Raw genomic sequence first — 17,665 nt, forward strand, 5'->3', positions numbered from 1 at the left:
AGGAGTGTTCCATCACAGGTAATTGCATGTCAGCCCCTAGCTCAGGATATCCTACAGCTGCTGGCTGTCTGAGATTCTGTCAGGGAAGGATCACTATTTGCAACATTTCTGGTACAGAACAGGGTCAATACTTCCCAGCAAGATATGCAAAATGGAATCTTCCCTATCTCAGAATGACGGGGGAAGGGAGGTGAGGTTGGAGTGTGCCAGAGAACCACAGTTTCAGTCCTGCCTCCCCAGAGGGTTAGGAGGCATGGAGGAGCAGTCACACACAACCATCCAGGCTGATGGGGATGTTACTATTTGCTGCATTTTGCTCAACTATGAAATGTCCCTCTTGGTATTGAGCCATATCTTGGGCTAAACAGACTTCTGATTTGGCTTCATCTTCCCTTCCTTACAACTATGTGCAATAGCAGAAGAAATTTATCAGTGCATTTCTGCCTCCCTTCTTCAAGTGATGTGCCTCTGAAAGATATGCTCAGTTTATCATCGAGTGACTGAGGTACGACACTTGATGAAGAATTCTTCATATACTCACCCAGAAGATGAGGTTCTGTTTTCCCACCCTTGTCTCTTGGCTCACCAATCATTTCAGTATGAATGAAGTTGAGCTATGTGTGGGAAGCTTCCAGGCCTCTTCAGGAACCTAGTAGAGACTAGCTAAAGCAGTAAAACTCTGACCCTTCTGGGAAACTGCAAGGTATGATGTTTGGAGTCCTGGAACAAAGGACCCGTGGATCTGAATGCTGAGTATTTCTTATTGTAAAGGTACTTTGCCTGAAGTGCCTCTGATCCTAACAACAAACTATGCTGTATGCAGGATTTAAGTTGTTTTGCACATCAAGCTGTTTTCTCAGGTTCGTTTCACAAAAGCAAATGGCAAGTTCACATGAACATAAAACAAGAATTCTGAAATCAGTATGAAAGATACAAATCAGCATCATATTTACATTGTTAGCCTGGAAATAGACTGGTGGAGTCTCTTTTAGTCCAGAAGTGGCCAACAGTTTTGAAGTGAGTATCCTGCTTGTTTCTATTTGCCATGTCTTTGTCACAATGTCAGGCAATACATTAATAGAACCACCAGAAAAACCAACTGTCATACCCCAACATGCACAAGGAAGTACAGAGCAATGAGACCATTTTGCAGCAGATGCAGAGGGGAGAACATTTATACTTGCGCTCATATGCAGGTATTCATTCCTTGCATAGACTGACCAATACTTTGGATCCTCTTTCCCACTCTGAGAAAAGCTTCAGGACAAGGAATAACACACCAAATCTTTACATACAAGGAGAGACACCTGTAATCTCAGGCTGTCTGACCAAAGTATGTGTTTTATCCTGATTAAGAGCCCAGTGCTAAATATAAGGTGTGATATCTCAAGAGCTAACAGGTGCTGAAACTAATTCAGTATCTCATATAAAAGGTGGACATCTCTGCCTCTAACTGCACACTAATTTGCTTTAATTTTTTTATTCAGATATTATATACTGCTTATTCTCAATAAATCATCTCTTTCATTTCAGTCCCAAGCTATTTAAATGGCTATTGTTGCCAACTATCCTTGAATCCTCTGCACTGAATCTTGAATGAACACAACAAGAAAGAAGAAAGATCTTTTTTGTCTATCAAAAGAAGATGAACTAGATGTAAGACTTTCAGTTATATCAGGGTTGGGTTGACCCAGGGAAATTCATTTGTCTGAATAACTATGACTTCCATGACAAACATTTCTTTACTCCTTATGAGCAAATATGAAACTAAGTAATCTCTTTGAAACAGGCTTTATAAAGCTTCTATTAGTCATCAAACTTTTTCAATGCCTCATTAATCCTAGCACTATAATCTGGTTTTGATTAGCCAGGTTGTTAAGCGTCCGCTGTAAAACACTGATAAAGAGGGAGCATTTGCTTTACACATCACAGGCATGTAATTATGTGTCTCATCACAGCTGATAAAGTGTGAGAAATTACCTTTAGCCCCACAGAAAGCACCCTAGCACAGTTAGCACAAAGTACTCAGACTACATGTTCCCATGTATAAGGTACACATTAACATGTCTCAGCAGTCCTTGACACTTCAATATCACTTTGAAAATGTTCAGGCTGAATCTCAAGATTTGTGGGAAGGAAACTGAAGAAGTTGAATTGATAGATCTAAAATGCTATGGGCCTGTGCTGGAGACATGGGAAAAGTTTTAAGAATGTTTGACAGTGACTTTCATGCATGAATTCCCAGTTTGAGCTACACTAAAATCTGAAGTTCTAACTAGATGCTGAGCATAAGCACATGGGAAGTTCTGAAAATGATGCAGAATATCAGCATCTGTAAGTGTTCAGAAGTCCAATACAAAGTCTCAGGTTCATGGAAATTAAAACAAAGTGAGAGGAAAAAAACCCACACTTGATTCCCTTAGAGGATTCTCACTGCAGAATGGAAAGCTGTGCAGGAAAATCAGACAGCTTGGGTTTCTTTCATAGCTGATGTCAAGCTTCACTTCAGCTATACTCCATAGGTGACTGATAAATCTCTGGATGCTTTCCCTTTGAACATTTTATACTGTTGGTGAACTTTTATTTAAATATGAAAGCATATTGGAACTTTATTACCAATCTCAGTGAAATCCTTAATTTAAAAGTCAGATGGCTGCCTGCCTGGTTGCAAAACCACAGGAGCCAACACTAATTTATGTACACTGTAAAACAGGCATAATTATGCTGCCAGTAGGCTTGCAGATGGTTAGCACTGAGAGAACAAAACCAAGGGTCAAAGCATAGCCACAGCTCACATCTTTCTAACCAAATGTTCACCACTTTCCTCTTCTATACATATCTTTTCTGCGAAGTTGCTGAGGAGAAAGATGTTTACAGTTTAGGGCTGTGGAGCTTTTAAGTGCTTCTGTATATATGATACTGCTATAACTTCAGAGATTTTTTTTCCCCAGACACTAAGGCTGTGCAACACTGAAAGTTGTGTTTCCCATATGACTCTCAGTGTGGACTTGATTATTATGATTTTCCTGTGCTTCATACTAGAAAAGCTTTTGCCAAATAGGAAAAAAAAAGTATTTTATAGGTTGAGATACCTCTTTATAGTCCCCAGATGGAAAAATAGCCACTGTGTGCAGATCTGAACTCATCCAAGGGCAAACTAGGACAAAGTAGAGGGCTGGTGCTGTACTATACTGTCCTCTTAAATGAATAAACTCTTTGATCAATTCCCACCATCAGGGCTTTTCTGTGGAGAGGCTGTAGGGGTATAGGGTTACTTTAAATCCAATTGTGGCTTTCATGGAAGCTTTCTGTTAAGAGTTTCTGCTTTGTAGAAGGGTTTGTTTGTACTGACCGTAGGAAGGGCTTGTAAGGTAGAAGAGACTGTTTCCAGTCTGTCTAACTGACTTTATGTTCAAAGAAACAAGGAACAGAGTGACATCTCTAATGGGTACTTTTTTGAGGGACCTTATTTCCCTTTCTTCCCTGCTCCTTCTAATTTCAATGTTTTAAAAACAGTTCAGCTAATTCATGGTGATTCTGAAATCAACACAGTAAACAGTCTGATGTATTCAATGGCTCTCATGTTTGTACTGTGATGGGTTTGATGCAAGAACAATTTGTATAAAACCTATCCCAGAGACATCCTGGTTGATTATTAAATAGTTCTATGCAATCAACAGCAACATTAATGCTACTGATCATCTGATAATTTCTGCAGTATAGCTTTTTTGGAGTGGGGGTTGACCCAGCTAAATCTTATTGGAGATCTTATTAACATTTACAAATATGTAAAAGGTGGGTGTCAGAAGGTTGGGACATCCCTTTTTTCTATAGTAGCTAGCAACAGGACAAGGGGCAATGGGATGAAGCTGGAACACAAAAAGTTCCACTTAAACATAAGAAAAAACTATTTCACTATGAGGGTGAGGGAGCCCTGGCACAGGCTGCCCAGAGTGGTTGTCGAGTCTCCTTTCTTTGAAGGTCTTCAAGACCCACCTGGACATGTTCCTATGTGACCTGATCTAGGTGACCCTGCTCCTGCAGGGGGGTTGGACTAGATGATCTCTAAAGGTCCCTTCCAACCCCTACCATTCTATAATTCTATGATAAATCAGCTTAGCTCTAGGAGGAACTGTACTCCTTTTGTCTTGTGCACCAACAACAAAACTTTCTTGTTCTCACTATGCAAGTCCAAAACTTTCATCCTATTGCCCAGTTTTAGAGCAAGGGGAAGATTTTGTGGCAAATGCAAGGGCTTTCCTGAACCATTACACACTCTCCTTCCTCTCCGTATTGTTAGAATTTGCCATTAACTCCATCCATCACAAATCCATTGGATGATGAATAGATCCATCCACAGCATACAGCTTCAGTTCCTGCAGTCATCTAGTTAAAGGTGACATTGCAAAAAACAAACACAGTGCTCTCTGACATGTTAATCTACTTAACCCAATTCCATAGTAAGAGATAATGCTGTACATACAACTGCTGGGTCTGCAGAGACAGAATGAGGCAAATGGTAAACCAGAAAGCAGTACTTTTTTCTGCTGTAGGTAGAAGCAACCTGCTGTAAATAAATAATGGCTTTATCAGCTGTCATGTTCTTAAATGAGGGAGACAACACTGCTGCTATTTGTCTGTCTTTGCTCTTCCTTTTTCTTGTTGGTGCTATGACTTTTACTCCTTTTGTTAACTTCCTTTCAGCTTCATTCTACAGGGGATATTTTGATTATGTTGGCTGTATGGTCTTTGTCCTACTAGGTTTTCCTTTCTTGAAGTTACATTGGCTTAGCAATCAGTACTTGATACTTTGTGATATGTGTTTATGGTCTTGTGGGCCACTGGTATAATCTTTTGCTTGTACACTTTGTTTCTCTGTGATCAGCGAGTCTCTGTCTTGTATTCTCCATGGCACCTGCATATATTGAAGCTGATTCTCAGAATACACTCTCTTTTCAGCCTGGATCCCAAGATTGTGGTACCATGTGGTACTACTGTTTCTTCAGTAGTTCCAATTATATTTTCAATTATATTAGTAGTTCCAATTATATTTTTTTACTTGCTATAAATTTTCCTGCAAGCTTTAGAATCATAGAATCATGGAATGGTAGGGTTGGAAGGGACCTTTAGAGATCATTTAGTCCAACCCCCCTGCAGAAGCAGGTTCACCTAGATCAGGTCATATAGGAATATATCCAGGTAAGTCTTGAAGACCTCTAAGGAGGGAGACTCCATACCCTCCCTGGGCAGCCTGTGCCAGGGCTCCCTCACCCTCACAGTGAAATAAGTTTTTCTTATGTTTAAATGGTACTTTTTGTGTTCCAGCTTTTTTTGAAACTCCTGTCCAGGTTCATCCAAACTGTTTTAAGGTCTGAAAGGTGGATTATCCCTTCAGGATTCTCAGAATTAAGCGATGAATTGAAAGAGGAGTCCTTCAATGTATTCACCTCTCAGAAACATCAGAAAATCCCCACAGCAATCAACAAAACTACAGGAAACAAATTTTTGGTTCTGCTTTCAAAATCTAAAGACTTCTATATTCAAAATGTTTGTGGAGCTTTTCCTCTTTACCCACACTAAGGTCAGCAAAAGTCATATTCCACAAACACACAAAAAATAAGGAAGCAGATTTGAAAGGAATCAAAACATAAATTGCCCACCTGACTGATAAAAATTACATGTTGTGTTGTCTGTTCTCCTACTAGGGCTGCACAGTCATATAAAACAGCAACAGCTTTCAGGACCCCCACGGCCTCCCTGGGCTGCAGGGTGGGTCTGTGCTCCTGTGAGGACTCTCCAGGGCTGTAGGGATCCCTGCTCTGAGCCTGCACCACCTCCTGGTAATCCAGAAGCTGAAGGAAAACAACACAATAATGGAATCTCTAAATGAGCTGGAGGGTAGGGAAGTTCATCCCCTTACAGCTGCTCAACCTTATTTCACCCAATAGCTGAAATCTAGTCTTGATATTTTTAGAGGATCTTGAAAAAGATGGAACAGTTCAGAGTAGGTGCATGAAGAAGAAAAAGAATGGTCTGGCTGATTTCTCTCAGCTTCCTCACGGTGCCATATCTGAGATTCTGTGTTCAGTATGATTGTCTCCCAAAATCTTCAAGAAGTGGAATTGTTATACCAACTCCAGAATCCAGGAGCTATGAATTACACTGGAAAATTAACTGATGTGTGGTAGATTACAGTAATGTCTCTCTGTCTCAGAATACATTGTTTTCTTTTACTGTTGTCCTTAACAAAAAAAAGAAGACATTGAAGGAATACATAGAGATTTTTGCTAACTTCAGTTTAGTGAGAATAATCATAAATCTTGTTACAAGTGCTTTCTTGCTTCCTTCTATCTTTTTGTACAATAATATGTCATCTTTCAAGCTAAACAGCAAAGTTGTTGAAACTACAATGTCTGACTTACATGGCTTCTACTCTGATTTGAACCTTGCTAAGTAAACAATCTGAAAATATATGTTTTATATCGCAATATATTAACAGAAAACACTGTAGAAAACACATGCATAGCAAAGTTACTGTTAAGTAATGCGATATTTCCAACTTTAGCTATATTATAATTATTTTACACATAGGGTCATGAAAAAGATTCAAGCATACATGCCACATAAAGGGACTATTTAAGAATCATTCAAATTAAGGGAGGAACTTCTTCATTATTTTCAAAATCAATATAACTCTCCTTAGTCTCTGTAATCTTCTCAGGTTGTAGCTTAATAGGTTCCTGTCCAATTCGTTCCTTTTCATGGATTATCTTTGTCACATCAGGAAATGAATATTTACTAGGATCCACTTCCAATTTCTCAACTTGTCCGCTCCTGAAACAACATAAGAACAAATGGCAAAAAATCACCTTAATTTAAGTGTTAAACTGAACTATTTTGGGTATCTGTTTAGAAATCTGATGAATTCAGTGTTCTTGTAACTTGAAAACTGATTGATATTAAAAAACTCAGGGTAAAAAAAGAAAAGGACTATAAGATCTACAAGATTTTGCATAAAAAAAGTCTTAGCCTAAAAACATCAAGAGTTCATTCAGAATTTAATTAATTCAGAAAAGTAAATTAATTCAGAAAAGTTAATTCAGAATCTGGTGATCAGTGGCATAGAGTCGAGTTGGAGGCCTATGGCCAGTGGAGTTCCACAGGGATGGGTTCTGGGGCCAGTCTTGTTCAACATCTTCATCAACAACCTGGATGAGGGGACAGAGTGTACCCTCAGCAAGTTTGCTGATGACACCAAACTGGGAGGACTGGCTGATTCCCCAGAGGCTGTGCTGCCGTTCAGCGGGATCTCGACCAGCTTGAGAGTTGGGCAGAGAGGAACCTCATGAGGTTCAACAAGGACAAGTGCAGAGTCCTGCAGCTGGGAAGGAACAACCCCACACATCAGTACAGGCTGGGGGTCGAACTGCTGAAGAGCAGCTCTGCAGAGAGAGACCTGGGAGTCCTGATTGATAATAAACTAAATATGATCCAGCAATGTGCCCTCGTGGCCAAGAAGGCCAATGGTATCCCGGGATGCATCAAGAAGAGTGTGGCCAGCAGGTCAAGGGAGGTTCTGCTCCCGCTCTACTTTGCCCTGGTGAGGCCTCATCTGGAGTCCTGTGTTTGGTTCTGGGCTCCTCAGATCAAGAGGGACAGGGAAGTGCTGGAGAGGTTCCAGCGCAGGGCCACCAGGATGATCAGGGGACTGGAACATCTCTCATATGAGGAAAGACTGCGGGAACTGGGGCTGTTCAGCCTTGAGAAGATTGAAGAGATCTTATTAACATTTATAAATATCTAAAGGGTGGATGTCAGGAGGTTGGGACATCCCTTTTTTCTATAGTAGCTAGCAACAGGACAAGGGGTGATGGGATGAAGCTGGAACACAAAAAGTTCAATTTAAACATAAGAAAAAACTATTTCACTGTGAGGGTGAGGGAGCCCTGGCACAGGCTGCCCAGAGGAGTTGTGGAGTCTCCTTCCTTGGTGGTCTTCAAGACCTGCCTGGACATCTTCCTATGCAACCTGATCTAGATGACCCTGCTTCTGCAGGGGGGTTGGACTAGATGATCTCTAAAGGTCCCTTCCAACCCCTACCATTCTATGATTCCGTGATAATTCGGGCTGCTGGTATCACATTTTAAAGAAGTGGCTTTTGATGTAAGACAGGGGTTTTTAATCTAATCTTTCAGCTCATTTTTAACACCATTCCTTCACACTAGCTGGCTATTAATTTCTACGAGACAGATTCATCTTTGAAAAGCAGGAATATTTTTATTTAGAAAGAAAATGTAGTTGCATGAATTACATGTTTTCATCATCTTATTCTTATGTTTGGGATATGTGAATCCTCACTATGTTCGTATTATGAAAGGAAAACATTAAATGTTGTAATGGAATTTCCAGGTCTTTCTGCTATTAATGATATTCTTTTAGATCACACTTAGAAATGTGTACAGGCCACTCATTGAGACAACCCATCCACATCACATGATGATCAAAGATTCGAAAGATACTTTTTGTCTTGCAGCATTTATAGTCACTATTCTTTTTTAACAGAGGAATTCAGCAATTAAATACGAAAGAAAAACTGTACCTTGTTTATAACTGCTTATGTGAAAAATGACAAAATGGAAATTAAATTGTACAATAATGTTCTGAAAATTCCATGCATTTTTAGCTTGGAGGAGACTGAGGAATGATCTCATTAATGTTTACAAATACATCAAGGGTGGGTGTCAGGAGGATGGAACCTGTTTGTGGTGTCCAATGATAGGACAAGGGGGAATAGGTAAAAGCTGGAACAGAGGTTCCAAAGAAATATAAGGAGAAATGTCTTCACTGTGACAGTGAGGGAGCACTGGAACGGTCTGCTCAGATGGGGTGTGGAGTCTTCTTCTCTGAAGACATTCAAAACCCACCATGAAAATATGTAAATAAAGTGTAGTGAAAAAATTTAAACTGAAAATATACCATCTTTAGTTGTTAAATCTAGAGTTTTGCCAGGCAGCTTCTAAATTCTGCCAGTGCTTCTCCATCAAGGTTCTGTGAGACCTGGGAAGACATCCCAGCCCACATCTGTATGCAGGATGAAGGACAGATGCAGAGGGATTCATGGGAGACTTTGTTCTCCTATGGTATGCTGAGGAAAGCATGACTAACAGAATAGACAGTGATCAGCCTAAACATCTCTTTCAGCCTTATGCCACTCGATTTTTCTGGTGCTATGGGAATCATTTGGTCATATTGCTGAGCAGTAAATGACCAGAGAGGCAGCCTGCTTTAATAACATGGATAACCTTTTACAAAAAGTGTCACAAACAAAAACTAATCAGATGACAATTTTATGAGTAATGAAGGCAGATACAAGAAAACTCTTACCATGAATGTTCTGCAATTTATTAAGCTAGTTTTATTCTTATACTACACAGTTTAATGAAATAAAAGTGGATTCTCTTTCTAACAACATTTTAGAAAATGTTCATCTCCAAAAGGTACAGACACTTGTATTTCCTGTTTAATTTATGAAACGTGTTGTGACTTGAAATTACTTATCAGTAGCTGTTGGAGAGATCCCAAAGGGAGCACACCCTGTCCAGAATCTTAATATAATCACTAATCTGAAGCACCTGAGAAAAACGTAAAAAAGCATAAACATGAAAATGAGTTGGCCTCAGCCTGTGCTTCTGTCACATGTAAGAAAAGACTTTCCTTGATTTGAAGTATCTTGGTTAGTAGAGGCATTTTACATTTGTTCACTATCTCTAAAATGGTACAAATTGCTAATGAGATAAATAAAATAAACTCTATGGAGTTTGAATAGCTCATTGCTTAGTAGCAAAATAAACTTCAATACACCAGAATGAATTAGCAATGAGCATTGTAAGTAACAATTCACATCAACAAACTATGAAAGGATTACATGCATTAGGCATTCCCAAAACATAATCAGCACACGTTATCTAGAAGTAGTTATTAGCAACAAACAATAAAATATACCAAGAATCAAGCACAGGTGATATTTTTCCAGAAAGGAAGAGGTCTTTTATGTACTTAAATGCACATGATCAAATATTCTATACTTGCTTAGTAAAGCTTCACAATGTTATCTCAACTATTTGGGGCTGTTTAGTCTAGAGAAGAGGAGATTGGAGGGGAGATCTCATTAATATTTACAAATATTTAAATGGTGGATGTCAGGAGGTTGGGGCATCCCTTTTTTCAATGGTGTCAACTGTAGCTAGTAACAGGACAAAGGGTAATGGGATGAAGCTGGAACACAAAAAGTTCCATTTAAACATAAGAAAAAACTATTTCATTGTTCAAGTGATGGAGCAGTGGAACAGGCTGCCCAGGGAGGGTGTGGAGGCTCCTTCCTTGAAGGTTTTCAAGACCTGCCTGGACACATTACTGAGTGACCTGATCTAGGTTGACCTGCTTCTGCAGGGGGGTTGGACTAGATGATCTCTAAAGGTCCCTTCAAACTCTACTGTTCTATGATTCTATGATTCTGTGAACTACCACAAGACTCAGTTGTGCTGAAGTCAGTGCAGGTACAATGCATACATCTGCTGAGAATGTGATCATGTAATCTATGCAAAACTAGATTAGGTAATCATGGTGTCAAGACTAAACATCTTAAATTTTTTGGAGGGAGGAATGAGTTTTAGGTGATCTAAACATTTTTTCCATGTAATTCTACCTAGCAGAATAAAAATTAATCTTGTTGCTGAAGTTCATCCATAAGCAATGGTAAGACAGCAGTGATGAATGCCTAATATTTCTTAGAGGACCAGCATGTCTGGAATTCTCAGTGTTTGCAAATTATTCAAATGAATTCTATCTCCACATAGTTCAACAATGTTTTAAAAAAATATAATCAAAAGACTCCACAATAAAGAAGGTCAGTACTTCAATTTTCCATAGCTATAGCAGCCTGCTGAACAATCTGGTGTGTGACAGTGCACATATCTGATAATTTGATATTTTTTGATAATTTACACTTTCGTTCACACAGTTCTTTATCTCCATATTTGACATTTTAATGACTTGACAGTTATAATCCCCTGTTTCAACTTTTGAATTTGAATAAAATTTAGATTGCTAAAGATTTCTCATATATCAGATCCAGAATATATAGGTTTTGACATTTGAAAGTTTCCTTTCTGGCATAAGGATTCTCAAAGTTATCTACAAGTCAGAACCAACAGCTTTGGAGAAGCATTTTTTCTAATATTGTGAATGAAAAAACACAAAAGTCAATCTCAGCTTAGAAAAAGTACTAATAAATAATTTTCTTGACAAGAAGATAAAGTTATTCTAGTATATGTTTTCATATGTTGTTTGAGAGCTTTGAGAAAGACAGGTTGCCCAGGGAGGTTTTGGAGTCTCCTTCCTTGGAGGTCTTCAAGACCCGCCTGGACACGTTCCTATGCGACCTGATCTAGGTGACCCTGCTTCTGCAGTGGAGTTGGACTAGAGTCTCTAAAGGTCCCTTCCAACTCTACCATTCAATGGTTCTATGATTCTATGTATGTTAAAAACTGATGGTGAATTCATGACTTGGGTCTCAAATTTTGAAAACAGAGGCATAGAAAAATCTAGGTAATCTAAGCAAATAATCATGAGTTTACAAGTACTTGGAATATTAGTACCTCTTTCATTGCATAACAGGCCTTTCCAATCTCCCTACATAGGTATAATCTGAAATAAAGCTGTAACTGGAGTCTTCAGAATCAGTAGATCATTGGGAAGATATAAATAAACAGTCACTGCTAGAATCCATGTTTCAAAGACTAAACTGTGATCAAGAAGAACTGATAAATCACTGGTAAAAAGTTCAGATCAATAAAAGGCTGATGATAACTGGGTCTTTATGTTCTAAAAGACAAATATATCTCACAAACAGGATTCATCTGTTTGAGAACATATATAATACTAGCATCCAAGTTTCTAAAATTAGAAAATTAGTCACTGTCACATTTTCAGTTTCACTGTTCCATCCCTTCTTTTGCACAATTGCTTCAAGATACTGAATTTCAAACTGACCTTCTCTAGCAAGAAATACGGTCCAACACTTGTAATATGCAAATTGACCTTGAATTTCTAATAAATAAAACCATCTTATTTTCACTCTATGACTAACTCAGGAAAATAAAATATACTATTCAATTTGTCAAAGTTTAGTCACTAATGTTTAAACATTAGGGAAGTTTACACTGAAAGCACACTTTATTCTAATAAGAGGTTAATACTTTGTTTACAAAGTTAGGGAATGTTACAAAGAGACTTTAAAGTATTTCTCTGCCCTCAGTCTTTTGTCCTTGTCCCATATGGACAACTGGAGATTGCTTTAGATTGGAGTGATCAAGAGTTAAGTGAACAGTAATCTTGAGAATGCTTTTCTCCAGAAGGGCACATTTCTGAAGTGTCCTTGCCTTCATTACAGTTAAGGATTACCAGGGGCCTGTGTGTGCAAATTCATTTTCAAATCACTCTGAGTATCCCATCTTTTATTCTCCTCGTTAGCCTAATGGTAGAGATGTATATCCTCAACTTTAATTAGTTCCAGGCCTCTATGAGAATACAAATGAACCTATACTTCAACATTAACTTGAGTAACAAGTGTTGTTTAGTCATATCTGACTCTGCTTTCTGGTTAAGAGGTCAGTTGAATTACAGTTCCTCTGATTCCTTGTTCCCCAGGCAGGGTAAAAATTCTCAGTGTCTTCACGGCAGCTAACAAACCATCTCACCTGATAATATTATTTCTGCAAATCTATTCAAGTCTCAAAGATTTAGTCTCCTCTCAGGTATTTATAGAAGGCAAACATTACATCTGATCACTGATAACTGGTTTGACATTTGTGATTTTTCCATACATTTATTCATCCCTCGTGCAGGACTCATTTTGGATGCATTTATCTACCTTAAACTATTTGTACTTGGTTTAGACATATAAGTGAATTTGGGTTTTGAAAGATCACATAAATCCTCTATTTCTCTGTAGGTAAACCATAGAAATATAAAACTGGGAGGTATTCTCAGCCATTAAGTCTGTGTAAAGGGAGTATTCCTACACTTCACGAGGATTCTTTCAAGGATCCAACTTAAGACCCCTTATTCCCAAAGAAATATTCTTACCCTTACATCTACAGTTTTGTCCCATAAATTTGTTCTTTGCATCTTCTCTACCAAAAGAAAATAACTTTAATCACAGTCATCTAGTAAATCAGAGCTTAGCATTATGTCTCATCTTCAGAGACAACTGTGGAAATTTATTAAATAATCCAAGTTTTATACTTTGCTTGTCAATAAATGGAAAAAAGTTCAACAAAAAATGAAAAGTTATCCAAGGAAAGTAAATTAATGTTTGTACATAACTATGAAATTGTATACCATAAAGGAAGTTCTGTTAATGAGTCATATGATGATAGATTTGCTAGGAAAGGGTTGGAATTGAAATCCAATACATTGATTAAAAATATTCAAGTTTTCTTGGTCTCAACTTCAAAATAACTTATGGGTAACTTTAACACAGAATCATAGAATGTTGAGGGTTGGAAGGGACCTTTACAGATCATCTAGTCCAACTCACCTGCTCAAACAGTTCCACCTAGATCAGATCACACAGGTTCTGGTGGGTTTTTAAAACCTCCAGAGAAGTAGAATCCACGCTCTCCCATGGCTCCCTCACCTACATAGGAAAGAAGTTTTCCCCTGTGTTTAAGCTGAACTTTTTCTGTTCCTGTTTATACCCATTACCCCTTCTCCTGTTGCTGGATGCTACAGGAAAAAAGTGCTGCCACATCCACATCAATGTGCCCTCATGGCCAATGGCATCCTGGGATGCATCAAGAAGAGTGTGGCCAGCAGGTCAAGGGAGGTTCTTCTCCGTCTCTACTCTGCCCTGGTGAGGCCTCATCTGGAGTCCTGTGTCCAGTTCTGGGCTCCTCAGCTCCAGAGGGACAGGGAAGTGCTGGAGAGAGTCCAGCACAGGGCCACCAAGATGATCAGGGGAATGGAACATCTTTCATATGAGGAAAGGCTGCGGGAACTGGGGCTGTTTAGTCTGGAGAAGACTAGACTGAGGGGAGATCTTATTAACATTTATAAATATCTAAAGGGTGAGTGTCAGGAGGTTGGGACATCCCTTTTTTCCTATAGTAGCTAGCAACAGGACAAGGGGTAATGGGATGAAGCTGGAACACAAAAAGTTCCACTTAAATATAAGAAAAAACTATTTCACTGTTCAGGGGAGGGAGCCCTGGCACAGGCTGCCCAGAGGGGTTGTGGAGGCTCCTTCCTTGGAGGGCTTCAAGACCCACCTGGACGTATTCCTATGCGACCTGATCTAGGTGGTTCTGCTTCTGCATGGGGGTTGGACTAGATGATCCCTACCATTCTATGATTCCATGATTCTATGATTCATTCTATGATCCTTTTGTCATCCACTCTTCGAGTACTGAAAGTGTTGACAAGATCACCTCCTCAGTCTTCTCTTCTACAGGCTGAACAGTCCCAGGTACAATAGTCTTTCCTCATAAGAGAGATATTTCAGTCCCTTGATCATCTTTTTAGCACTCTCCAGAAGTATCTTGTCCCCCTTGAGCTGGGGAACCTAAAACTAGACACATTACTCCAGATGAGGCCTCACCAGGGCAGAGTAGAGGGGGAGCAGAACCTCCCTTGACCTGCTAGCCACACTCTTCTTGATGCATCCCAGGATGCCATTGGCCTTCTTGGCCACGAGGGCACATTGCTGGCTCAGGTTTAGTTTGTCATCAATCACTCTCTCATGAGTACTCCATACCCTCCCTGGGCAGCCTGTGCTAGGACTCCCTCATCCTCACAGGAAAGAAGTTTTTCTCATATCAAGTGGAACTTCCTGCATTCCAGCTTGTGTCCACTACCCCTTGTCCTGTTACTTGACACCACAGAAGAAAGACTAGCTCCGTCCTCTTGACAACTGGCCTTTAGGAATCTATAAACATTGATAAGGTCCCTTCTCAGTCTTCTTTCTCCCAACTAGTGAAATTTGGCTGAAACTGGATAACCTCTTCAAAAGCATTTATGAGTGTACCAGCAGAGATCAGACATTCCAGCAGTATATGGGTTTGTTCCTTTTGTTTTCCCCTTAAGAATAGAGATTAAAAAGCAAACAAACAAAAAGAAATCCCCCGGGAAGCCACTAAGCTGCCAAAAAGCCATACATTACATACTGGCACTAAGAACTGACTCTAGTAAAATGTAAATCAAATTTCCAACCCAATGCATTACATCATGTATTTTTATAGCACCTGCTGGCTTAGTCAACCAGAGCAATCTTGCTTAGCTAAGAGGAGAAAGGCTCTTGTAGCAGTCAGATTTGTAATGCTTGAACTACTCAGACAGAAAATACCTCTATCTTACATTCTGTATTTCATTGTAACCGATGTGTGTAAACCAGAACTTGCTGATTTGTCTTTAATTCTGCTTTGTGAGGTACTCTAGAAACTGCTGCTCGATTCCTTTACCTCTTCAAATTAATCTGTTCTCTGGCTGTATTTCTCAACCTCTCTATATAAAGGAAAAAGACTCTCATGTCTTCCTATGTATCTTTCTTAACTGGATGGGTTCAAATGTGTTCATTTACATTTAGAGATATTTTGAGTTTTATTTCTTTTTTTGTTTGTTTGTTCTTTTTCAACATGTTAAAGGAACATTAGTCACAGACAAGGGTATGAGACAAGGATTATCAACTTTATGTAACTGCTACTCTTAAAATTTCCAGTATGTCTTCAGTAAAGTGAGTCCTTACCTACATCTGAATTTCAGTTATGTCACTCCAGTGAACTCAACTTCTGTACCTCACAGATGAATTGTGAGTTACAGTAAAGAACGGCATACACAGCTACCACATTAATAGAGCTGGAGTCTCCTTCTCTGGAGACATTCAGAGCTCCTACTCTAGGTGGTCCCGCTCTGGCAGGGGAGTTGGACTAGATCTTTCAAAGTCCCTTCCAACCCTTAAGATTCTGTGATTCTGTGATTTGCAAGTATAATGAATCAATCTATCAAATTCCTCTCACAGAAACTTCTGTATTTGAAGGTGTCAAATATAGTTTCATATACAGTCACAGAAGAAATCTCTCTTATGTGGCAGAAGTAATGACAGTATCATCACATAATCTGGCTAAAAAGAGTTAAAGAGATTTAAAGCATCACATTATAGCTAAGCAGATTATATGTCTGACAGCATTTAGCTAAGACATCTGTAGTTGTCAAGTGTAATCACTGTAATGAACATTCTGTAATCTAAGAGAAAACTATTCAGCAAATTTTTAACATCTGGCTAGTCAGCAACTTTTCAGCTAAAGAGGCCAAAACTTCCTATTTTTAGTAAGAACTGTAATTCAAAAGGCTTTTTTCCTACTTTTACTTTTGTGATATTATTCCTCTAATATTTTAACACTGAAATTTGGATTTTTCTGTCAAAATCTGAAGCAAGAATATTAATAATTACTTAAATCTGCCACTGAGTGGGATCTCAAGAGTCTTGGTGAGTTAGGCAGAGAGGAACTTCATGAGGTTAAACAAGGGTAAATGCAGAGTCCTGTATCTGAGAAGGAACAACTCCATGCACCACTACAGGCTTGGGATTGCCCAGCTGGAGAGCAGCTCTGCAGAGAAAGACCTGGGAGTCTTGGTTGACAATAAACTAACCATGAGCCAGCAATGTGCCCTCGTGGCCAAGAAGGCCAATGGCATCCTGGGATACATCAAGAAGAGTGTGGCCATCAGGTCGAGGGAGGTTCTGCTCCCCCTCTACTCTGCCCTGGTGAGGCCTCATCTGGAGTCTTGTGTTTGGTTCTGGGCTCCTCAGCTCAAGAGGGACAGGGAAGTGCTGGAGACAGTCCAGCACAGGGCCAAGATGATCAGGAGACTGTAGCATCTTCCTTATGAGGAAAGGCTGTGGGAACTGGAGCCATTTAGTTTAAAGGAGACTGAGGAGAGACCTCATTAATACTTACAAATTTTAAAAGTTATATGCCAAGAGGGTCATAGAATCATAGAATGGTAGGGTTGGGATGCGGCAAAACTTTTTTCTGTATTATCCAGTGAGAGGACATAGGACAAGGCGTAATGGACAAAAGCTGGAACATAAAAAATTCCACTTAAACAGAAGGAAAAATGTCTTTACTGTTGAGGTGAGGGAGCCTTGGCACAGGCTGCCCAGGGAGGGTGTGGAGGCTCCTTCTCTGGAGGTTTTCAAAACCCACTTGGACAATTACCCCACTTGGGTAATTTGGGGTCTTGGCTACATGAAGGAAAATGAAGCTGGATTCTTCATTTAAATGAGTTGGTTTTTCCCTTGACTGACTATGTGACTGTCTCAGAAAGGCCTGATCATGGTCAGTTAACTCTGCAAAGTATCTTGTGTGCTAGAATGCCTATTTACCTTTCAAGCACTCTGCCAATATCATGAAACCAGATGGAAATTCTTTGAAAATTGAGTACAGGATGTAGTTACTCCAAAGCCAATGCCCAATGAGAGACGAGTTCAGGGGATACATTTTTTCCAAATTTGGTATGCCTAACAAAATTAATTCAATATTTTATTTTATCACCATATACATATTCTTGGCATTTTAAAATTTTCATTAATTAGAAGCAAGTAAAT

The 17,665-nt window shown here is 39.3% G+C and overlaps 1 protein-coding gene across 1 annotated transcript in view; it reads right to left on the minus strand.

Annotated features, from left to right (window-relative positions):
- Positions 1-6,647: 6,647 nt before the first annotated feature.
- The window catches only part of LOC104554886 (dynein axonemal assembly factor 11), a 54,469-nt gene continuing 43,451 nt past the window's right edge, over positions 6,648-17,665 (minus strand). Inside the window, exon 16 of the mRNA XM_061995441.1 lies at positions 6,648-6,834. Coding sequence (XP_061851425.1) covers positions 6,648-6,834 — 187 coding nt within the window. The remainder of the gene's footprint in view (positions 6,835-17,665) is intronic.

This window comes from Colius striatus, chromosome 4 (assembly GCF_028858725.1).
Source record: "Colius striatus isolate bColStr4 chromosome 4, bColStr4.1.hap1, whole genome shotgun sequence".
NCBI lineage: Eukaryota > Metazoa > Chordata > Aves > Coliiformes > Coliidae > Colius > Colius striatus.